Below are 24,931 nucleotides of genomic sequence, written 5' to 3'. Positions count from 1 at the left end.
ATCGGGGGAAGTACTGTCCAAGGAAAGATGACATTTCTTGGCCTCCTTTATGGTTCGATGTTGTCATGTGACTGAGTTCTGGAAATCTTGAGTGTGATTTCCAGGAAGACTCTTTAAAGGGTGCTGACTCAGCTGGGTTTGCCCACTTTGCCCTTGCCCTCTTCTCTTCTTCATGCTGCCAGGAATTTCAAATGATGGCTGATTGTCAAGTGGCTGTTTTGGACCACAAGGTGACCCTGAGAAAGGAACCATGTTGTGGTGCGGACAGGAGCCATCATCATGGTCTGGGACTGTCAACCTTTGGAATACTTTTCTATGAGAGAGACACATTTCTTGTTCAAGTTTCTGCTTATGTGAGCTTATGTGAGCTTATGCACGGTCAAGCCCAATCCGAACTGAGTTACCTCAAGAATTCTTGGCACTCATGTAACAAAATCTGCCTGTCCTCCAAAGCATGGACAATTCTGTTCCCTAATTCCGTCTTTCTAACAACAGTGTAAGAGAGCTGTGAGGCATGTGTTCTGTCAGAAGAGGAAACTTGGGCTGGGAAAAAGCAAGTCCTACCCAATACAACACAACTGGCTACTTGGAAGAGTAGCAGGCTTTGAAAACCAGGTTACCTCATCCTTAGGATTTTAAAAGCATGGTGGAAATGGGTGACAGATTTCCTTTAAAAATGATTTTGATTGGTTACGGAGTGGTTATTTTTAAAAGCAAGCATCTAAGGATAACTCCTTTCTTCTGTCAAAAGGGAGAACATCAGACTTCTTTCAAGTTGCCTCCAGAATACTACTGCTACATTAACATGAATTACAACTCACTGTATTGTTATACATACATTAAAAGAGTTGAACTCTAAGACACATTTTGAATAAGCAATTAGTAAAATGAATGTGTTAATGCCTTAAAAGCATAACAGTCTTGATGATTAACGTAGAGTTGACACAGTCTTTAGGATGAAAAGGCAGAGGTAGGTCTTTTTTTCATCACAATGCAGGGAAAACGGAATGAGGTGATGGATTCCACGTAGAAAAGTTTTAATGAGGCAAGTGTCAAGCAAGCATATCAACTTCTTCAAAAACAAAGAAAATCTAAAAGTTTAATTACAAAAACACTTGTACAGAAAACTTGGCATTTTAACAGTTCCAAACACATGTACACAATTTTTTTTTTTCTAAAATTTAATGTTGTCAGAAATAAAACACTTTGTCTTAACTTTCCTCAGCTGCTCCTTGGGTTTTAATTAAAGAAAAAAAGAAATGTGTAACACTGAATAGGCCACAACTAATTTCTTGAGAAGAACATGTAAGTGTGCAGGAATAGCTACTGGTTTATTGGGAAACATGAATTAGGTACCGCGTTAGTCTGTAACCTCATTCACCCCCTCCTGGGGGGGGGTGGGGGGAGTAACACAGACCTGCTTTACAGAGTCTGACAGTTTTGTGGCAGCTGAATCCCAGCCACCAGAGTCAGGTGTGTAGATACTGAGACAGCCGGGATTTCAAAAGCAGGTTGTGTATTTTGTGACAATGGTTTTAGACTGTAGTTCTCTCCCAAGATCTGGGACATTCCTGAATATGCAAAGGTTTCAAATCAATGTCAGATGTCCTATCTACAGTCGGGAGAATGATGATCTTTGAACCAATCTTTGGACCAAGGTGCAGTCTTTCCGGTCAACAGCACTGCTAACAAAGGTGCACAAAACTGACACAAAGGAGAAAGAGACAAGTATCAGGAGGAAAGAAGAAAGGAGACAAAGTGTCTGGCAGAAGGCAAGCGCAAACTTCCAGAACTGGCTTGGCTGTCCTTCTGCCACACACACGGTGTTCTAGCTTGGACTGAGCAGGCGAGGAGTCTGAGAGAAGTGACAGGAACAGCAGGCGAGGGCAGAAAAACAGGAAAATACAGAAAAGCAAGCTAGGTTTATAGCAACAAGGAACGATGGGCTCTTATTCTAGGAAGTTGTCAAGTGGTTGTATGTAGGCTTCAGTGCACGGAAATTTGATGTGTGCTCACATAACATTTTGCAAAAAGGTTTTTTGTTGTTATTTTCTTTCCTTTGGGCTAATAAAGAAATCAGGTAAGGAGATGCTGAGAAGACAGGATGGGGCAGCAACACGACAGGGGGTTTCTGGCTTGCACCCTGGCTTATGAGCAGATTGTGAGGGGGACACATTTCCACCTGCTTCAGTGGCACGGTGCCTAGACAATGGGCTCAGCATGCCCCACTTTGGTTCCAAAGATCTCAGCTGCAACTGTCAGCCTTGTGCTCTAGAGCATCAAAACAAAACAAAACAAAACCAAACCCTGAGGTGAGAATCAGAAACCTCTCTCCCCTTGTGGTGTTAAAAAAATCACTTACTGAGAGGGGAAAAGGAAGGGAAGCCCGTCCTTTTGACATAGATTTTGCAGTTGTGGCTACAGAGGAAAGACAAATTCCTCTGTGCCCGTGTTTGTCAGCTCAAGAGACTATTTTGAACATTTCCACCTGTCCCCACCGGAGCATCAGTACACCTAAAGCAGACAGGGATCCCCTCAGTTTTCCCTCATGATAGACTTTGGGCTTTTTTTTTCCTTTTCTCCAATCCCAAATCAGAAACGACTTTCCCCATTCTCTCCTGTTTACCAGTGACCTTTTCCTCAGCGAAAATGCTCCACAAGATACTGCCAACAGATGGGAATAGAAGAGCCTTGCTGGGGCTGGGACACCGTGTATGTGCAGGAGCAATGCTTAGAAAACAGCAGGCAGTACCAAGGAGGAAGGAAAGAGCATTCTCCTTCAGGGCAGCAATCACAAAGCCTCGATGAGGGCTGGCACCCACTGAGCGCCATGTGGGGTAAGAAACACAGCCTGCTCCACAGGACACTGTCAACAAGAAGCTCCTTTCTGTGGAGTCACAGCAGGACAATGATGGGAGAAGCCTGGGCCTGTCCAATGAGAGAAACTCTCCTTCAGAGCCAGCTGAGCAACAAAGCCCAGAGGTCAGAAAATGGAGATGTATAACTTGGTGGGGGTGAAGGAAATAAAAAATAACCCCCAAAGGCATTACAAAAAAAAAGTGACAGCTAGGTAAGAAAACTGGAGCCACAGATAAAAGGGTCCCATCTGAAGGGGAACAATGAGAAGGTTTCCTTTCTGCTGCAGAAGATGTCAGTGTCAGGGTTGCCCGGTCAGCAGAATATCCGCAGACCCACTTGATCAGAAATGCAGATGACAGGAAACTGAAGACTTGGGAGAGCGGCTGTACGCTTTCAAAGCTGCACAAGGCCGGTTCCACAGGAAGAGTGCATCCATGTTCCTCTGGCTGCTCCCTCACATGGCTTCCCCGGGGTGAAGGCATTTAGCTCCTAACTGACAGTTCTTCCCCAAGCAGAGCAATCTGTGCCCCCTCTCTGCCTCCGCTCAGTTCAAATTTCCATGGATGGCTTCTCATTCCTCACAAGTAAAACCACTCACAGAACACCACGGAGCTCTAAGACCTGTAGAACCGGAGGGAGAAAACAATGAAGATACCGAAAAGGTGAGCACTGATCAGAAAGGGTTAGAGCTATGGGTTAGAAAAAAACAAATACTCTCTTCTATTTTGGGGAGGGCTATGGCGAGGAGCAGGGTTCGGGTAAACAAGAGTGCATGAAGCTGCAAGCAGACAACCTCCCTGAGATGTCTGAGATCACATTTCAATGAAGAACATGGTTCAGTTCCAGTTCAGCAACAGTGGGGAGGTAGGAAAATCGTCAGCTGAACACAGAAAAGCGACTATCGGGGCCAAATCTGATGATGGAAAATTAGTACTCCATTTTAGACCAAAGAATGTATAATCAATCAAAACCAATTTTCTTCAAGTATAAATCTAAAAACTTTGGCATATATATAGCAATGTATTGTGTGCACAGGATCAATAAATTTTCTTACATTGCTAAAAATGCAATCGCGTAAGAAAGGGTTTTTTTTCCTTCAATTCCTCAAAAAGCCAAACATTTTTCATTTGGTTAAACTGAAATCAAGCAACATATGGATTTTGACAGCTTATGTAACATGGTCACCTCTCAATGTGAAACTGCCCCCATGGTTTCCTCCCAGCCCTACTTTTTTTCTAGGTTAGATACAGAGAAAGGTGACAACTAGGGCAAGTCTTCCACTATATGTCCATAAAAATAATTTTTAAATGGGCTGACCAAATTTTTATAACATTTAATCACTGGATTGTAAGTTTTTCTATTTACCTCCTATTTATCTTAACACTTGTATTCCAAGGTTTTTGGTGCCTTCCCCTTATACCTGCTCCCACCTCCTTATAGCAATGTTTTAGAAACCCCACTGAACTAGAATTTGGGTATACGTGTTCTAGTCCTGGATTCTGCACTCTTCTACTTAGGTATTTTCAGGCAAGAAATTTCACCTCTCTGTGACTCGGTTTCTTCGTATGTAAAATGTTGGGATTTCTAAAGGTCCCTCCCAGCTCTAATATGCTCTTCTAAAACTGTAGAACACTGGCTTCCCTTCACTCACTGGCTCCTAACAGTGGATGAAACCTTTGCCAAGCTCATGTCAGAGTAATTAATTGCACCACGAATGCTGGGGACATCAGGCCTAGCTGTCTGTACATATCTGTATAATGAGGCCAAGCTAGTATTAATCACAGTCTTTGTAATTGTTTCATTTGACAGTTTTGAGGAGTGTGGGGAACTATCTACTCTTAGTTATGTTTGCATGGCTGGATTGTAAGAATCCGTAGTAATAAAATGGTTCGTATTTCAGGTACATTCTAGGTTTTCAAAGATACCTCAGAGAACGGACACTACAGTTTATATCCTCAGGATGGGTAAGGCTTTACGAGAGTCTTCTCACTGGCAAAATGCTCAAAATAGAAAACCACTTTTGGCTCAAAACTTGCAATAAATGCCCTATACCTACGTGAGGAGACACCATATTATCAATCACTGTGTTCTTTCACAGTCTTCCACACTGTTTGTCCCGGCTCTCTCTTTTCAAGCCTACAAGAGTGCTAATTGAAAACACTGTGTGAAAATGAGAAGGATGATGAGCTCCAGAAAATCCCAGGCCTAGATTTACAAGCTGTTGCCTTCGCAAACAGCAGCAGTAATGCCACTTCTTTATTCTGTAGGGAGTCCAGTCATCTCTTAGAAGTATGGTCGGTTCCATCTGGCTACACACTAGACGGTAATCCAGGACGGTAATCCTTTCCCCATCAGGGCACAGGAGAGGCTAACATATCCTGCATTGTCTCACACAGTTACCATCCAATGGCATGGCCGAGGAGGATAGACTACTGCTTTTGTCTCTGCTAGCAGATGTTGCCTCATTAGATAAGAATCATGGGTTTTATTAATTATTTATTCTTATACATTTTGCTCAAGGCCCAAACCATGCTACAATATGAACGTGTGTATGAGTGTGCTCACGTACCTGCAGGACAAATAAATAAAGATTCAAAACCATGACTGGCCAGTGTAAGAAGCCTATCCTGCTGTCCCCTCTTGTTTTTGGATCCATATATGGCCACCTCATCATATGGTGCTAGGATTTCCACAGTTTCTACGTTTGCAGGAATGGGCCTGCAGACCAAAGGGTTGTCAATTCTGTGGGATGGCACACTACAGGGCACCCTAGCTCTAGGAATTTAAGTGACACCTACGAGTTCTATTTAAGAAATGACAGCTGATGACTGACCATTCATACCAAAAAGTTTATATGGACAGACTTTCTGGAAATGTATTTTTTTTTTTTCTTCTCTAAGAGGAACTACTACTAGTCATTTGTTGAATATATTTTTAAAGGGCTTATTTTCAGGGCGCCTGGGTGGCGCAGTCGGTTAAGCGTCCGACTTCAGCCAGGTCATGATCTCGCGGTCCGTCAGTTCGAGCCCCGCGTCGGGCTCTGGGCTGATGGCTCAGAGCCTGGAGCCTGTTTCCGATTCTGTGTCTCCCTCTCTCTCTGCCCCTCCCCCGTTCATGCTCTGTCTCTCTCTGTCCCAAAAATAAATAAACGTTGAAAAAAAAAAAAAAGGGCTTATTTTCTCTCTCCTCTCTTTTTTGCTTATTGAGAGTTTAGTTTTTAAATCTACTTAAAGTCTTTTTATTTTCTTATTTTATTTAAGTAATCTCAACACCCAATGTGGGGCTGGAACTCACAATTCTGAGATCAAGATTCAAGTGCTCTTCTAACTGAGCCAGCCAGGCGCCCCCCTGCCCCACCCCTGCCTTTAAACTCTAAATCTGTTTAGGGGCACCTGGGTGGCTCAGTCAGTTAAGCGTCCGACTTCGGCTCAGGTCATGATCTCACAGTTCGTGAGTTCAAGCCCCGTGTTGGGCTCTGTGCTGACAGCTCAGAGCCTGGAGCCTCCTTCAGATTCTGTGTCTCCCCCTCTCTCTCTGCTCCTCCCCTGCTCACACTCTGTTTCTCTCTCTCTCAAAAATAAATAAACATTAAAAAAAAACTTTAAACTCTAAATCTGTTTAAACAGGGCAATAGCTGTTTCACTGTAGGGATAGTTCATATTAACATTTAACATACAAATAGTTACTCTGATATTGAGTGGTGAATAAAAAGCTTCTTATTCATGTAGATTTTATATACGTACAATGTCTCAGTGATTGCTGTTGTAGGTTATCATTAGTATTTTCCAGGGAAAAGGAAGTTTAACAATTAAGTGACATTTATTTTGTTTTAAGTGCTGTTTTGGGGGGTGATTTCCTCTAAGCTTCCCATTCTCTCTTCAAAACACTTTGGGAAACTGACACTGGAGAATACAGCTAATAACTGACAAAGCTGGAATGGAGGTTCAACCACAAAAAATCATGCTCTTTCCATTAACCACGCTGAGGCATGCATGAGAAAAAACTCTTTTCTAACATTATTTATTACATTGAGTAATCAAGTAACAGTGATTTTAATCAAGTCTCCAATTCATTTATTTGATGTAATGCCAGGGTTTTAGTAGTACTGAGAAAGTCTACTGCCTTCTTATTTTTGATGACGTGTTGGCACATACATATCGCATCAGTGAGCACTCACCATTCCCTAACGATCAAGCCTGTTCACAACTTCTCGAACTGTAGCTATGAAGTTTTCATTGTCTTGGGGATTAGCTAAAATAATACTGTGCAGTCTGTTCATATATGAGTCAATGGTGTCCACTGTAGGTGTCTCTCCACTTCCTGAAGTGAGAGAAGAAGAGAAAGTAGGAAAATCCTCCCTATTCAGTTCAACCATAACACAGTTAAGTGACTCCAAGTTAAGGCAACTATGACTCTAATGTGGTCCACTCCACAGACCAGGTTTTCATTTCAGATGAGGCTTTTAGACCTCGAAGAAATGAAATTAATCCACAGAGATTGAATAAAAAGATGGGCTATATAATTGCTATACAGTACATAGGAGTAGCTGCACATAACAAAATGTTAGAGACTCCCTACTTTCTGCTGCAATTATCCTTAACATGAACGAGTATATAAAATATACTAGTATTTGTTTTTCTCTTCCTTCTCATTAAAACAGAATTACAAAGCAAACAAACATATATAAGAAAAATGCCCTACTCAGGATTTATTACTCAGTTTCCATTATTCTGAGTATCAAGTTAAGCTTAACAGAAAGGAAAGTAAATTATATAAAATGTAATTGGAGAAAAATTTAAATGACCAGAGAGTCTAAAATTGTGGATGATCGTAGCCAATATGGAGATACTATTACGTGACCCCCCAGAAAACGCTGAGGGAGGAAAACCCTTATTTTACTGATTTTCCTCTTGGTGGGGAGACTTCAGCCTTACCCCACCACTACCAACACAAATAGCAGCTGCTCCCTTGCCCCCACCACCAAAGTGCTCGGGGAAGTGTGATATTACCAGGCAAGGGCATGCTGGCAAAGCTGCTGGTCAACACCTGCCGCAGGGTCTCCAGGTGCTGCTGTAAGACCGTGTTGCGGCTCCGCTCCTGGATCACATCCACCTCCAGCTTCTCCACTGCTGTGCGCATGCTCTCCACGTGCTTTTGCAGGGCTGCATTCCTCTCCTCAAACTCCATGTTGGATTTGCGAAGCTGGCGGAGCTCTGCCTCCCGGGCTGAGGACACACCCCCGCGCAGAACACAAGTAGCACTAGGAGTCTCGGAGGATTCCCAAAGACTCTTACAAGGAAGTTCTGCTTAGCTGTCTCTAATTAGCTACCCCACCTCATTTCCCTAGTCTCATTATAGCCTTCCAGATAGCAATTTCAGCAATAAAATGCCTGGGTCCCCAGAGCTATTTTAATTCTTAAAGCTGGTCATATTCCTACTTAAAATTGCAAGGAACAGTTGCAATTCTTGGTATTTCAATGTTTGTTTTGTTTTTTAAAACTATGCAATGAGAAGCCTGAAGGGCTTCGCAAGGGGATCCTGGGAGACTGATGCAAGCACAGCTGTGGGTCTCCATCTTTCCTGCAATGGGGTCAGCTTTGCTCTTACTCATTTTATATTCTGGATGCCCATATAAGCTTTTATTATACAAAGGGTTTTGGGCTAAGAGTTTGAAAGCAACTGAATTAGTGATGCATATTTATTTCCTTTGATCCAGAAACTAAAGTAGCTTTAACAAAACTGGTCTAGCTTTCATTCACTGGTTTGTGAGTAGCTACCTTTGCTAGAGAGTGGAAAAAAAAGTAGCTTTCTTCTTCCAGACTAGCCCTAGGGTGGAGAATATCACTACCATTGCTTTTGAGCAACGAATCCCTCCTGAGAATGAAATCCCCTGTGACAAATCTGAGGAATACAAAATGATACTTTAGTAATTACCTTTGCTGTGGTTCAGGAATTCCTCTGTAAATATAGGAATGTCAAAAACAGACCGTTCCTTTACTTCTGTTTCTTTCTGTAAATCAAGAGTAACAAAACAGTTCTTTTTCCCCCTTCTCTTCTTGAAGTATAGTTGACACACAATGTCACATTAATTTTAGGTGTACAGTGTAGTGATTCCATAAGTCTATACATTATGCTGTGCTCAGCATAAGTGTAGTTACCGTCTGTCACCATACAATGCCATTACAAAACCACTGCTATACCTTTTATACCAGTGGCTTACTTTTTCTAGAACTGGAAGACTACCTCTCACTCCCCTTCACCCATTTTGACCATCCTAACATCCCTCCCCTCTGGCAATCATCACTTTGTTCTCTGTACTTATGGGCCAGTTACTGCTTTTTGTTTGTCTATTTATTCACTTGTGTTGTTTTGTTTTGAGAGGGAGAGAACAAGGTCAGGGGAGAGGGGAGGAGGGAGAGAGGGGCAAAGGCAGAGAGAGGGAGAGGGAGAGACAGAGAGGGAGAGAGGGAAAGAGGGGGAGAGGGGGAGAGAGAGAGGGAGAGAGAGAGGGAGAGAGAGAGGGAGAGAGAAAGAGAGAGAGGGAGAGAGAAAAAGAGAGAGAGAGAGAGAGAGAGAGAGAGAGAGAGAGAGAGAGATTGAGAGAGAGAGAGAGATTGAGAGAGAGAAAGAGGAAGGAATCTTAAGCTGGCTCCACGCTGAGTGTGGAGCCCTACATGGGGCTTGATTTCACGACCATGAGATCATGACCTGAGCCGAAATCAAGAGTCAGACGCTTAACCAATTGAGCCAACCAGATGCTCCCATTTTTTTCCGATTACACATGTAAATGAAATCATGTGGTATTTGTCTTTCTTTGACTTGTTTTACTTAGCATAATACTCTCTAGGCCTAACCATGGCAAAATTGCATTATTATTTTATGGCTAAGTAATATTCCACTGTGTGTTAGGTGTGTGTGTGTTTAAATAGGTAAGGCCTGAAGGCCATGTCTTCCTTAAAGAAACAGTAGGGTGAGCAAGGATCAGTCCAAGTGAAGGTGTGAGGGTAATTCCACCTTTTCACTAGAATCAGCTTTCATAGAGCTCAAGCAGGTTAAATATTTAGTTCTCTCAGGTGTACAATTGCTGTGCAATGAGAAATCTTAAAAAAAACCTACATAAGTTTCTCTAATGGAGAACTTGGAAGCCATTTCTGAGTTCTGTGCTTTGAATAGTCAACAGTATACAAGTATTGAGGTAGGAATAGAGAATGGGAATTTCCACATGTTTTTTCAGTTGCTTCTGTTGGTTACCCATGTAAAATGCTCTGAGATAGGGCTGTCTGTTCTAAGTTTGCCAAACGGACAATAAGAACTTCCAGCAGAGATCTGCCAATCATGAGCAATAATAATGGCATGCTATTAGTACCACCACTTTACTCATTTATAGGCGCAGCCTATAGTTGGGGATCTTTTACACTTTCTTCAAACACAGGAAAGACAAAAACAAAAACAAAATCAAGAAGTCAGAAATACCTAGCCTCTAAACCTGAGAAAATCCAGGATTATGTGTGATAGAAAAGAATAACAAAGCCTAAAATTAACTTGCCAATTTGGTGAATTTAAAAATAAAGTTTAAAAATAAAGGTCTCACAAAACTACTGCAAAATACATTCCACAGTGACCCTTAAGAATAAAGCCAATTAAAAAAAAAATTTTTTTTTTTAACGTTTATTTATTTTTGAGACAGAGAGAGACAAAGCATGAACGGGGGAGGGTCAGAGAGAGGGAGACACAGAATCCGAAACAGGCTCCAGGCTCCGAGCTGTCAGCACAGAGCCCGACGCGGGGCTCGAACTCACGGACCGTGAGATTGTGACCTGAGCCGAAGTCGGCTGCTCAACCGACTGAGCCACCCAGGCGCCCCAAGAATAAAGCCAATTTCAAGATGCCTTGGCTGGAATTTCTACAATGAATTTGAAGTTGAAAGGATTAGGAATAAAGATTATAAGTGTATTGGCACAATGTTTAAAATCTTACATAAAAAAAAAAAATCTTACATAAGATGGTAAAGACAACAGTGGGAAATGAGTACTGAAGAATTGCTAGTGAGATCTGAAGATTCCAAAATCTTTATAACATAAAGAACGGTAAATAAAACAACAAAAAAACAAAACATTCCTACAAAAACATGTTTAAAGCCAGAGATAGAATGCATCTTTCCTAACTCTTGCCACTAGCCTTTTATTATCTTTGAACACAAATATGATTGGTGCCCAGTAAAAAGCTAAGCAGTTAACAGTCTGTGAGGGAATTCTGACAACCAAGCTTCCATTTTCATTTTGGCATCTGCCTTGTAAGGGGGCTGGGTTGTATGAACAGCCTGCCAATGGCAGCTGATCAAGAGAGACATCTAAGATGTTAAGTCTGAAAAACTATGTATTTACCTGAAGAAACTTTCCGAGCACTTAATTTTTACCTTTATCTCTTTTTTTTTTTTTTTTAAGAATTTTTTTTAATGTTCTTCATTTTTTTTTTTTTTTCAACGTTTATTTATTTTTGGGACAGAGAGAGACAGAGCATGAACGGGGGAGGGGCAGAGAGAGAGGGAGACACAGAATCGGAAGCAGGCTCCAGGCTCTGAGCCATCAGCCCAGAGCCCGACGCGGGGCTCGAACTCCCGGACCGCGAGATCGTGACCTGGCTGAAGTCGGACGCTTAACCGACTGCGCCACCCAGGCGCCCCTACCTTTATCTCTTAAAGAAGGCAAAGTTTCCCAGATCAATTTAAAAATAAACAACAAAATTATCAGTGAAAGCCCCAATTTCAACATGCAAAGCTCTACCTTGGGCCAGTTCTTGGTGGTTTCTAGGAGAACTAATGCATGGGCAAGAAGAGTTGGTGCCAGAAATATCCTAGACATATTTCATAGTGGCTTTCTCAGGACTCTGCTGGCTTACCTATGCTCTAACTCTGTTGCTGGGTTGCTATAGGAAAATAGAAAACTTATGACATACAATTTGAATATGAACAAGGTGTAACAGATACAAGTCCACAAATGACTTCGTATAGTCTTATGACTTTATCATGCTACCTTGCTCAGTCTCCTACTTAACTTTACAGGTTCATATGAGATCAGTCACCTAGTCACAGGTCTAAGTATCTGCTAGTTAGGTAGGGAGGGATGCTCGCCCCCCAATTCTGTGGTACCAAGAGGTCTCTCCAAGGCCTTGAGTCTCCTCAGACAGGTAATTCTCCTCTTTGCCAGAGTGGCCCAAACCAAGCTAAATACATAAGGGCAGAGAATAGTACCGCGTAGGTACATTAACACACTGCCCGTTGGTACAGAGTCTTAGAGTGCAAAAGAAGAAACACGAAAGCAATTAAATGAAACTGTTCAGTCTCTGAAAGGCAACAGCAATTCTACTTAACGGAAGAGTGGTAATAAAAACCATCAGCACTCTTCCATTACTGAGTACATTACTCGGCACGGAGAGGATCCTCCTGGGGGCTCCGATATACTTAAGCTGTTCCAAGGATCGCTCAAGGGATTAAAATCATACGGATTTCATTACCTCTTCATTGAAAGGGTCTAATTTGTTCAGGCTGAGTGTCATTTTGTCATTTCTCATAAATTAAGGGAGAAACAAAATTATTGTTTCTATCTTAGTCCTCACATGAGATGTAGATGCTTTCTTGAGAGTAACACTAGTTGACTCCTGTGTCTAGAAGGCTGGCTTTTGGTCTAAGGGGAGCAAAAATGCCCTTTACTTAGGTTTTTTATTCTATATATTGAGTGGAGGGTAAAAGAACAGGGGCCCTTTCGAACTGAACCTATTTTGCTGTGATCTAGGTTCAAGGCCAGAATTTCATAGAATGTGACATGCTTTGCTCAAGGTCCCTTTACCTTAGGGAACACTCTTACTGCTGTGTACCAGTCCCAGTGCCCCAGTGCTATGCAGGACACTCAAGTGGCTTTTAGGTCAGATTTCTTTAGCTCTGACAGGAACTTGCCAGTACCTGCCATGGTAACAATGTCTTAGGAATCCAAGTTCCACTTAGGAATATAATAGGTTTCTTTATACAAACAAAATAATTTCTGTCTTAATTAGCGACAAATTTGGTGACCAACCAGCCCATTTTCACTTTCAACACTAGTTTGTTCCATTTAGCGTGGCATGTGCAGCCAAGAATGCCAAAATGGGATACAGAAGCCTGCATCTCACTCGTACTTCTGCCTGTAATTCAGTAAGTGATTCTGGGGAAGTTCTTTCCTGTCTCAGGCAAGTCACTTTCCTTGCCTGCAAAATGGGTGGGGGTGGGGTCAGTTGAGAGAGTTTCTGAGGTCTTAGTCTTTTTGAAGTGAAGAATATTCTTGAAGAATATTCTACTACATTTGTCATTTTACTCCTAATAGGATAAGTAAAGGGAAATAAGCATGTATTTAAAAGCTATGATGTTTTAGGCACTTTGCAAGATACTTGCTCTTTTATTAACTTACTCATAACTCTGCTCAAGTCATTTTACCCTCCTCAAGGTGCCCCCCACAAAACCTGAGGAATCTTTAAAGCCTGATTCGGTTCATCCTTTCCATGGGGAATTCTGTGGCTGCTTTTCACTCCTAGTGCTTTCTTATTTTTCTGAACTACTATACTAAGAAGTTATACGTAAGGAAATCATTATGTAACTATGTTTAAAAACTGTCAAACTATTTCTTTATTTCAATTGTTTTGAAATTACCAAGTTTAAGAAAGATATGATTCAATGTAAAATAAAATCTGATAAAGTGAGGGACATTAATTGGGTCAATAACCTTGCTAAGAGAGCTTTATCCTGATGTGGACATGCCAATAGACAGACTTACAGAGCCCACTGTATACACATTTGAGAAACTACTGCTGGCTGTCCATCTACTCTCCTCTTGTTTTCCTTTGATTTAACATGTATCTAATCCTAAAATAGGGAAATCACATAGAGATTTATCCCTTTTTCATAAATCGAATCCATACCATGCTAAATCATGTAAATAAAAATAAAAAGCTTCATTTAATAAATAAAAAGCCTCATTTAATAAAAAGCTTCATTTCTCAAATCATCAGCAGGAGTTTCTGTGACTGAGTAAATCTACTAAATCTTTCCTGACTAAAACTATAAACCTTACGGAGGACAAAAATGCCACATATAATTTGGCCAGCAAAATTCATAGTGATGAAAGGAATTAATCAGTTGTTGACTAGAAAGTGTGAGATCTAATGTTTTAGATTATTGTCCAAATTCTCTTTTGCAACCACTAAGGATAGAGAATTTATAAAGGATGCTTAATAAGGGAAAAAGGAAGTATGGAAATCTCATGATATGGGTAGGTGGGCACACAAACAAATAAAGAGAGAAATAAGTAATTATATAAGTATCTGGCAAAATGGAAAGCTTGCAACACTGTTTGATTAGGCTTTTATTTTTTTTTTATTATTTTTTTTTTTTCAACGTTTATTTATTTTTGGGACAGAGAGAGACAGAGCATGAACAGGGGAGGGGCAGAGAGAGAGGGAGACACAGAATCGGAAACAGGCTCCAGGCTCTGAGCCATCAGCCCAGGGCCCGACGCGGGGCTCGAACTCACAGACCGCGAGATCGTGACCTGGCTGAAGTCGGACGCTTAACCGACTGCGCCACCCAGGCGCCCTGATTAGGCTTTTAAATATAAAGTATACATACAGTTTCTCAAGTAAAAAATATCATACTATTTCACCCTAATTAGAGCACGGAGATGTCAGGAGATGTCATATGTCTATATTTTCATAGGATTTATTTGAAGAATAAAATGCTAGTATTTATTATGCTTCTTACTTTCTAATTCATGGATGGCAATAAGTCTATTTTTATTTATTTATTTATTTATTTATTTATTTATTTTTATTAAAAAAAATTTTTTTTTAACGTTTATTTATTTTTGAGACAGAGAGAGACAGAGCATGAATGGGGGAGGGTCAGAGAGAGGGAGACACAGAATCTGAAACAGGCTCCAGGTTCTGAGCTGTCAGCACAGAGCCTGACACGGGGCTCGAACTCACAGACTGCGAGATCATGACCCGAGCCGAAGTCGGACGCTTAACTGACTGAGCCACCCAGGCGCCCCGGCAGTAAGTCTATTTGATGGGGTGCCTGGGTGGCTCAGTTGGTTAAGCGACTGACTTTGGCTCAGGTCACGATCTCATGGTTAGTGAGTTTGAGCCCTGCATCAGGCTCTTTGCTGACAGCTCGAGCCTGGAGCCTGTTTCGGATTCTGTGTCTCCCTATCTCTGCCCCTTCCTCACTCTCTCTCTCCCTCTCTTTCTCTTAAAAATAAACACTAAAATAAAATTTAAAAAGGCATTAAAAATAACTTAAAAATAATCTATTTGACTTGTTAATCTAAATGTTTTCTCTATGTTTTGAAGGTCACAAATGCCAAATTAGGTATGAGAACTACAGCCCCAAGAGAAGTAAGGTATTATTTTGAAAAAATTATTTCTTAAAAAGCCAAATGCACGCAAGATTACAATAGAAAATTCTTTTTTTGTAAATTTCTGCTGTTATTTAAACAAATGGGTTTTGTATAAAAATTAGTATTTCTGGAAGACCTCCCAATGCACGCACATCACGCTAGGTGGTAATGGGGTGGGTACAAGATGGAAACTAGACCATGGGTGCCTTTGAAGAGATTATAATCCAGGAATGTGAAGAACAGAAGCACTTGAATAATCTCAACACCTTAGCTAGAGCAGCTGACTGCAGATGAGAAACAGAGAGAGCTGTGAGGGTTAAAGGAAGCTAGAGACACAGGAAAAGCTTGAAAGAGGAAATGGAACTTGAAACCGGGTTTGATGGATGGCTAGAATTTCACGAGGCAGAATGGGGTGATGGGGAGGGGTAATAGGAAAACTGAGTGACAGACAGAAGTATTTTGATGCAAGAAAGAATATGAGCACAAGCATGAGGCAGAAAGGGATGGGGGCACGTGGAGGACAATGAGTAGTAAAGGCTTTTTAGCTAAGTATGTAAGATATACATGGGAAACATGGGAGTTAAGGTATTTGGAAAGGGAAGGTGGGACTTGATTACAGAAGACTCAGATTGCTGAGGTGAATGGAATTTGATAAGCGATGAAAAGTCACTGAGTATTGTAAAGCATGGAATTACCAAAATATTTTATTTTCTTATAACCATATGTGAACCTTGGGCTACCTATATATTTAAAGCTCTCTTTGCCAAGACACATAGCCAAGACACATGGGCCTAAAATCCTATATAGGAACATAGGCCCAAATCCTATGGATGACAGGCTAAACCAAACGGAGGGGAAAAAGCCAGTAAACAAATAAGTGCCTGTGAGCTAGGAACCAAGATACTGTCACTTGTGCTCCACTGACACTGTGGCTGAATAGTTCATTTTAACTAAATGTGGAATTCCCTAAAAAACAACTTTCTGAGAGTCAGAGTGAGATATGTGATGATGAAAAACTATGATTAAGTTATGATTTTCAGTTGGTCTTCATTTCTATACCTCACTCCAAATTCCAGCCATCTTTAGCATTTCAAGGCAATAAAATTCTTGGACCACAAGGACTGGAGTTAGGGGCTGTAGTTCAAGGACAGACTCATGATAGGTGCCCGCCATATAGTAAGAATCCTTGAGCAAAAGCAACTCACCCAATATGAATTATGTGATAGGAAATAATATGCCATTCATTAAGAAAAAAAAAAAGAAAAAAAAGAAAATAAAGGTCCAAAAGCATGACAAACAGCAACATTATTATAAATAGATATATGATACGTAGACAGAAAGCTAATTACCTCATGATCATGAGTGGCCTGTCGGGCTGCATCTAAAATATGAAAGAATAAGAGAACATTAGTTTCAAGAACAAAACAAAACAATAACAAAACCCAAGCAAATGAACTGTGCTGCACTACAGTTAGTTAGTTAGACACAAGAGAAACAGCAGATGCAGTTCTGACCTTTGAGGAGAACAGAGTGGGAGAGTGGACAGGAGACACACACCATAGGCTGTTTGTACAACATTAAAGTTTAGCAGGCAAGATGCCCAAATGTGGAGAAGATGCAATGGCTAAGGAATGACAGACTAGTGGGAGGTGGGGCTTCTCTGGCAATGTCTCCTGAAGAAAGGGGACTTGAAGGGTGTGATGAACAATTTTAACAGAGAACAAGAATCCATGAAGACTGGGATCTTGTCTGTCATGTTCACTGTTGCATCCTTAAGGCCTAGGTGAAAGCATGGTATAATAAAGCCTGGTAGACAATATATGAAAGCTCAACATGTAGTGTTTGAGTACACGAATACATGAATGCATGAATGAATGAAAAGGATGAGCACTGAAAGGTGGGAGAAATGGTGCACGAAGGCTTAGTGGTGTCAAAGAAAGGCAGGTATGTAGTTTAGCAGACAGACTTGTTTAGAGGCAGAGAAATGCCTAACCCCGGAATTAGGAAAAAAAGCATAGGCAACTAAGAGGGGTCTTGGAACACAAATCAAATTATTGACCCTGGATATGGAAATGCAACTGAGATTTTTAAATGAGAGTAATATGATTTTAATAAAATTCCAAGGTATGTTTGTGAATGTGGCATAATAGAGAAACGATGGAAACTTACCTTTTACATTTATCACGCTAACAATAGGCTTTGTGACACTCTGTCATGCACAACAAACTACAAAAACATCTCATTCTGGTTCTGATACCTTGCCTATGAGATTTGCCTTTCTGACGGTCCTGGGTTTTCCTACTGAAGACCTTGTAGGCCTCAGTCTTCTGATACTGCTCCAGTTCCTTCATGTAACGCTCCTTATCTCTGTCTGCTTCATCAAGGTAGCGCTAGGGAAGAAATGTGGAATTATTTTCAAGAAACACATCTGGGTAAAATATTAGTGAACTCATTGAAGAAAACAGAGGACAATTAGAATATGGGAAGAAAGTATATGTGGGATAAGCTCTAAGGGAGAATAAAGAAATCATATGGATAGAAAAATATATAATCCCTCAATTATAAAAGAAATAGGTGATTCTAATTCTTTACACTATTACATTTTCTAACTTAATGAAGACAAGTTCTATTGAGATCATTCTCATAAAATATTCATATGAAGACATTACAGTTATTCCTCTAATCCCATAGACAGACCTATACATGGCCACTAGAGTCCTCAAGAGGACTGAACACCACATAGGCATATTTAGTCTTCCCAAGAGAAAGGATGGAATATTACTTTGTTTCTCTATCCCCAACCCATTCTGAGAGAATGATCTCATACATCAATTGGCCTTTTAAGAGCCAGAAGAGTAGAGCACGAAGGCCGGGAGACACAAAGAACATAAAAAGGAATGACCTCATCCTATGGACCTAAAATGGACTACTATGACAGAGCCTATATCTGCACTCTTTGTGCTATTAATTATTTAAATAAAGTCATTGATCCAACAGGATAATTTTGTTTAGTGCCTTGTCCTTTTCATTCAGGAATTAGGTTTAAGAAATAATGTATAAAAATAGTGCTTTTAAATGGACACAAACTAGAGTCAGATATTACATTAAAAACCTTGTCTTGCACAAGAGTCAGATGTAGAAGACACCCGACTGGTCAAACATGGGACAATTTAAGTACCCCAATACTGAAGTACGGTAATAAAATTATAAACCTTTGGGGACAAAAATTAGTATGCTCATACCAACGATAAATAACAAACAGCAGGGAGGAAAAGGGTTCTTGCTTAAGTTAGAATGCTGAAAGCTGAGCAGTAAATGTGAAGGGAGTGCTAGAGTTGGAAAATTATCATTTTGCAACCCTCACGGTAAAGATTAGACCAAGCAAAAGTCATCAGTGGATGCTAAATCTAGGGGGGACGTCGATATGGAACGGACTCTGTATGTTGTTAAAATGTCTCTCCACAGATTGCTTATTAATTGTAAAAGAGAATAAAAAAACTTTATTGAGAGAGCAAAATTAACATTACCAGTAAGGAATAAAAGGACACTGTGTGCCTGCACATGTGATACCCGGAGAAGGACACAATACCACCTATGCAGTATTCTAAGAATGCATAACTCAATGTCATCACAAGGAAACATTAGACAAGTACAAAATGAGCAATGTTCATTAGAAGTAAACAAAAAGGAGGTGGAGAAAGAGGGAGGGATTGCATTCTTAAAAAATATCAATGTCATGAAAGACAAAGAAAGACTGTGGAAATATCCCAGATTAAAGGAATCCAGAGTTCTGACTATGAAACACAAAACCCTGCCCTGGACTGGAATCTGAACTGGAGGGGGAAAATGTCACAGAGGAAGGATATTAGGTCAACTGACAAAACTGGAATATAGACAGTAAATTAGATAAAAATATTGTGTTAATATAAAATTATACAGTTGATAATGAAACTATGTGTGAGAAAACATATCTACTTTTAGGAAATGTACACTGAAATATTTAGGGGTGAAGGGCAATGAGGTATATAACTTACTCTCAAATGATTTTGAAAAAACGTGTGTGTGTGTGTGTGTGTGAGAGAGAGAAAGCACACAAGCATGAGTGTGCATGCACGTGGGTATGTCAGTGAGAGAGAGCGAGCACGCACATGCACACACAAGCAAGTGAGCGTGAGTGCTTAGTATGTGTAGCTTGCTCAGAAGAGTGTAAGTGCATATGCAAATGGACAGACGGGGTAAAACGTGTTAACTACGGGTGAATTTGGGTAAAGGGTATTTAGCCATTCTTTGTACTATCCTGTGTTTATAACTTTCTGTACATTGAAATTTTTTCAAAATAAAAAGCTAAAAACGGGCAACTAGGTGGCTTAGTCTGTTAAGTGTCTGACTTCGGCTCAGGTCACAATCTCATGGTTGGTGAGTGTGAGCCCTGCTTTGGGCTCTGCTGTCAGTGCAGAGCTTGCTTTGGATCCTCTGTACCCCCCTCTCTCTGCCCCTCTCCCCTTTTAAAAATAAATAAACAGTAAAAAGAAAAAAAGTTAAAAACAAACACTAAAACCTTTGCCCTACCTAATAGTGGTTATCTCTGGAGAAAATTAATGTTACTTTTGCTTTTTCCTTTACACACTTCTGCATCATCTTAAAAACATGTTAAACAAACAGCATGTATTAATTATGAAATTAAGAAATTAAAAACAAAAGAGTAAACAATGAAGTATGGAGTACGTACAGCTCATGATCCCTTTATACATTAGGGATAAGATAATGGACAATATGCACTGGTTTCTACTTGCTGGCTACCACAAAGGGCTTCAAGTTGCAACTTAATATAATCTCCTTGAAATTTTCTGAATTCAGTTAATTCCCCAGAGTATTTTTCAATTTGGTTTTTGTTTGTTTGGAATCCTTTGTAAAGAGTATGAGACATAAAAGAAATATAGCTATCTTTTAGATGCTGAGAATGCTGGGAACTTTTAACCCCACGCCACTCCCACAACCTACCATCATTCTGCTTTTGTGGCATTTCAACCAATTTGTGGCTATCTTGTCCTTAATTCCTCTCAACCCTCTCTAACAAATGGATTTGTTTCAGTTTGGCAACAGTGTTAGTTTTTGCTTAGAGAGGAATTCAAATAGTTCTTGCTTTATTTTTCATAGTAGGTTAAATTTGCCAGAACTCGTTAAAAAAAATTAAACAAAAATCTTATGTGAACAGCAGAATTTTATCAAATGACCTTTTTTTATTGAACTCCTGACTTTTCATTTGACTCGGTAGAATAAATTATATCAACAGATTTCTTAATTTCTTAATATTGAATCACTTTTTATAAAATTCTTATATGAACTCTCAGCATATAAATCAAATAAGAGTAGAGCTGCTTTGGTTTAGGGGGGCTGCTAGGGGCCCTCCTGCTTGTACCCGTGAAGCAGATCCTGAAACAGTACAAAAACCACTGTGCTAGAGAAAAGAGTTATGATGAATCCTGCTATTCTGTTCTTCTACGCCCCATGACAAAATTGAAGAATCAACCACCCATCCTCTTTGCTTTTCTGATGGAAGCTATTTTTGAGGCATAATCAAAACCAAGCAGAGGATCAGGAATAGGAACAATTACCTGTTTTTCCTCAGGGGGCAGTTTACTCCATTCATTGCCTAACATCCTTGTGATTTCTGGAAATGGGACTTCTGGTCTTTTTGCTCGAAGCTGTTCTCGACGCTCATTCATGAATCGAACATATCCTGTAAGGGGGGATTTGGGTGCGTTGCTGTCTCGAAGAGGTTTCTTCCTCTTTCTTCCTTTGGACCAACCTCCTCGTTTACTTCTTTGCTGTAAGACAAAATAAAAAAACCAAAAACCAAATTACAAAATCCACCCAAATAACACAACAATAAAACAAACGAACACAACAGGATAAGAGTTGCATTTTCCTACTATTAGGAGCCTAGATATTCAAAGCTCTCCAAATCTGTCATAGGTACAAATGACTGCAATGCAGTCTTCAAGAAGGAACTCTAGATGGTTCATCTGCACATCCTTTCACGTACCACACTACAGACTGTTACATTAAGGGGCTAATCCTAACTGATGAGAAGAAGGGGCACCATGATCATGTACACTTTGGCCTTCATACGCACTTAACAAGTCCTAACTCCTGACAGGGGAATTTCCTAAATGAGAAACGCAGCACATACATAGCACTGTGCCAGAGAAGCAGACACTGTCATGGTAGATCAGAACAAGATGTCACAAACACTGGGCAAAGAGACAAGTTGTAGTACAGGGCTTAAAAATCATTCGTGAAGGATGTTTTTCATTGATACCATTCAAAGACCAGTTCACTTCCCACAGTAGACAACATATAGATTTCTAAATTAATATCTAAATTTCATCAAGTATAATATATCCAAAATGAATACTTAGTTTTTTGCCTTGATGACTTGTTCCTTAAGATGTTTATTTTATAAAGTCAGAGGTCTTTATATGTTATGAGTTACATCAAAAAATGAAATCACCTCAAAAAAGTTTAAAGAAAGGACTGAGGTACTACTGATGTTTTACCACAGCCCTTTCTCTTTGTCTTTCTTTTTTTAAAGTTTATTTATTTATTTATTTTGAGAGAGAGAGAGAGAGAGAGAGAGCGCGAGCACATGAACAGGGGAGGGGCAGAGAGCCTGACCAAGCCATCCAAGCACCCCCCATCTCTTTGTCTTTTAATGAGATGAAAGCTCCCTCACACTTTTGCTTCATAATTTTATAAATACACACAGCCTATCACTTAATAAACTTTTATGGATACAAGAATTCTTCTTTCAAAGAGAAAAATAAATGAAATGCGACAAAAACATTAAAATATTAATTATAGTACTATAGTCCTCCAAATTAATATGAATTATTCACCACTGGGCAAATGGTGTATTTGCTATCAGCTTTTTTCCCCCCTGATTTTGTCTTGTAAACTTAGTAACATTAAAGCTACTAAGGATTTTAAGATGTTTAAGAAGCTTCAAGCATTCATTATAATCTTAAAGGATGCCAACATGAAAAGAATCAGCTCTTTTAAAGTAAGAAAAAAGATGATGGGGCACTGGAAAGGCTCAGTTGATTGAGCATCCGGGTCTTCATCTTGGCTCAGGTCATGATCTTGGCTCAGGTCATGGTTTGTGGGATTGAGCCCTGCGTTGGGCTCTGTACTGGCAGCATGGAGCCTGCTTGCAATTCTCTCCCTCTCTCTCTGACCCTCCCCTGCTTGCACTTACTCGCAAATTAAATAAATAAACTTTAAAAACAAATAAATAAAACAAGAAAAAAGATGAAATTCATGGTGGTATTCTTGTATGACTAAAAAAGAGTGCCTTAACGTGGACAATGTAATCAATCAATTGCGAGGAACACTGAAAGTCCAACAAGGGCATGACTGCCCCAGGCCCATATGGAACCTTGTGTGAATTAGAGAAGGATGCCCTCTATGAGAGGGTGAATGGCTTGGTAAGTGGTGTGGATCCTCTGAGAATGTATGATTCCATGCTATAGGGCTTGGTGTGCATAAAATGTGTGGTCTTGAACAAGGGCATGTGGACTTCTCGTTAATTACTTATGTAAATCATTCATTCATTCAGTAAGCATTTGTTGAGCATCTAGTATGATGTAGGTATAAATTTATTAAGCAGGGGGAAAAAGAGTCTACTTGTCTCTGTGTCATTAAAACCATTAATATGGTTTTATGTGAAACTATTAATACGGTTCTATGAAGAAAATTCTGCAGAATGTAGGGGGGCCAGAGGATGAATGCTTCGATCAATTCCTTTGCTGACTGCTTCTTAAGAAACTTCAGAGACTGGTAACAGGAAGAAATGCTTCTTCAGCTTACCTCATCTTCATGCCTCTGTTCAGTGCCTTCTGCTGTATTTGAAGCCTCATTCTGAAGCAACTGACCTTGGGAGAGATCCTCCACAAATTCTGGATTGTTGGTGGATGATGTGGCTCCACTACTATATGGAACCTCTGGGTGGGTTAACCTTAAGAGTAATAGGCAGATGTGTTCAGTTATCAATAGCATCAAAGATTCCTATTTACCAAGGTTCAAGACAAATTGCCCTGTCAACAAAAGCAGAAGCCAGGTTTAATTACCCCACCTCATTTGTGTAAATGTAAATAAGGTCTCCAGAATAGTTATAGAGTATTTAAAAAACTAGTTTCAGTGCTTGATTGAACTAGGTCATTTTCATGGAGAAGCCTTCTATTAAAAATAACTAGGGGCAATTGGGTGGCTCAGTTGGTTAAGCGTCCAGCTCTTAGTTTCAGCTTTGGTCATGATTTCAAGGTTTGTGAGTTCAAGCCCTACATCGGGATCTGCGCTCATGGCGTGGAGCCTGCTTGGGATTCTCTCTTCCCCTCTCTCTGCCCCTCCCCTGCTCACTTGCTCTCTGTCTCTCAAAAATACATAAACTTAAAAAAAAACAAACAAACTATAATCTTTTCTCAAAAAATGACCTCTTCCCTCAACATTGACATTTTATTTCTGAGCATGCAACAGAGTCTCACTTTTATATGCTACTTTTCATGCATCTTATCTCCAGTGTAAAGGGAAAATATTGTTAATGGAAAAGGAGAATAGGAATGGGAGTTGTAGAGGCAGGGTGCCCCGTCACAGAAGGGCGTAAGAAGTATCTCTTATGGTACATTCCATAGGTTATTACTTCTTGGACTCAGGTGTTTATTGACAACCAGATCATCTAATGATATTATTAAGTTCTTCAGTAGGTTCAGGTATAAATGTTAAGAAATAAAACACATATTTCTTTTCTGTTTCCAGCATTCTGTTCCAGACGAGTTGGCAAACCAGATCTCAACCTTCTAAAAAGAGGACATAATAAGGTAGATGACTGGATTCACTCACTATTCTGGAAGAATGTATACTTCATAGGGTTATAGGCAAATAATTACAATGCAATGTAAGTACTAAAATAGAGGTTTGTAAAAGTGTATGGTATGATGAATTTTATACATTATGTAGAGGATGTTAAGAAAGATTTTGCAGAGGTCTTGAAAGATAAATAGGTACTCGCCAGGTAAACATCATTACAGGCAGAAAGAAAAGAGTATAACAGGAGTAAGGGCAACCTTTCAGGAGGCTACTGCTATAGACTAAGTGAGAGACAGGCAGGTAGGATGGAGAAGAGGGGAATGATAGCTAAGAGATATTTCAGGGATAGAGTGAACTTAATGACTGAGTCAAAGGTAACTCTATGGGTGATTATGCACTATTAGCCAACGTCAACTGCAAAGTGTGTGGGGGATGGGTGGGGTGGGTATAAGACAGAAGAGAAAACGGTAAGTCTGAAACACTCATGGCATAATTAAGTGAAGCTGTCCCACAGACAACTGGAAACATGCATTGAGAGAACAGAAGTGAAGAAAATCAGAAAAATGGGAAGTGCTGGATATTCTCCAGAAAGAGAGAAGAAAGTCAGGACAGAACTCTGTTGGAAAAGATCATTTGAAGAGCAAGCATTAGAAGAAGTAGGAAAGACTAAACAGGGCATTAAGAGATTTAGGAGAGAATACTGTCAAAGAGGCCAAGGCAGAAAGACTTTTTAGAAGTGGGTGTGAACCAAGTAAAAAGATGCAGATGTCGAATAAGATAGGCTG

At 40.1% G+C, this 24,931-nt stretch overlaps 1 protein-coding gene across 4 annotated transcripts in view; it reads right to left on the bottom strand.

The window, feature by feature from the left end:
* Positions 1–1,016: 1,016 nt before the first annotated feature.
* The window catches only part of HMG20A (high mobility group 20A), a 69,813-nt gene continuing 45,898 nt past the window's right edge, over positions 1,017–24,931 (bottom strand). For 3 of the 4 annotated variants that reach the window (XM_043554945.1, XM_043554947.1, XM_043554946.1), the window contains 8 exons: positions 23,151–23,298; positions 20,897–21,109; positions 17,539–17,671; positions 16,631–16,662; positions 8,794–8,869; positions 7,869–8,084; positions 7,037–7,179; positions 1,017–3,480 (listed from right to left, as the gene is read on the bottom strand). In XM_043554945.1, coding sequence (XP_043410880.1) covers positions 7,043–7,179; positions 7,869–8,084; positions 8,794–8,869; positions 16,631–16,662; positions 17,539–17,671; positions 20,897–21,109; positions 23,151–23,298 — 955 coding nt within the window. In that variant the 3' untranslated portion in view covers positions 1,017–3,480; positions 7,037–7,042. The remainder of the gene's footprint in view (positions 3,481–7,036; positions 7,180–7,868; positions 8,085–8,793; positions 8,870–16,630; positions 16,663–17,538; positions 17,672–20,896; positions 21,110–23,150; positions 23,299–24,931) is intronic. The other variant, XM_043554948.1, reaches the window with a different exon arrangement.

This window comes from Prionailurus bengalensis, chromosome B3 (genome assembly GCF_016509475.1).
Source record: "Prionailurus bengalensis isolate Pbe53 chromosome B3, Fcat_Pben_1.1_paternal_pri, whole genome shotgun sequence".
Classification (NCBI taxonomy): domain Eukaryota; kingdom Metazoa; phylum Chordata; class Mammalia; order Carnivora; family Felidae; genus Prionailurus; species Prionailurus bengalensis.
The sequence above is the reverse complement of the archived record's forward strand: the minus strand, read 5'-3'. Positions and strand labels throughout refer to the sequence as shown.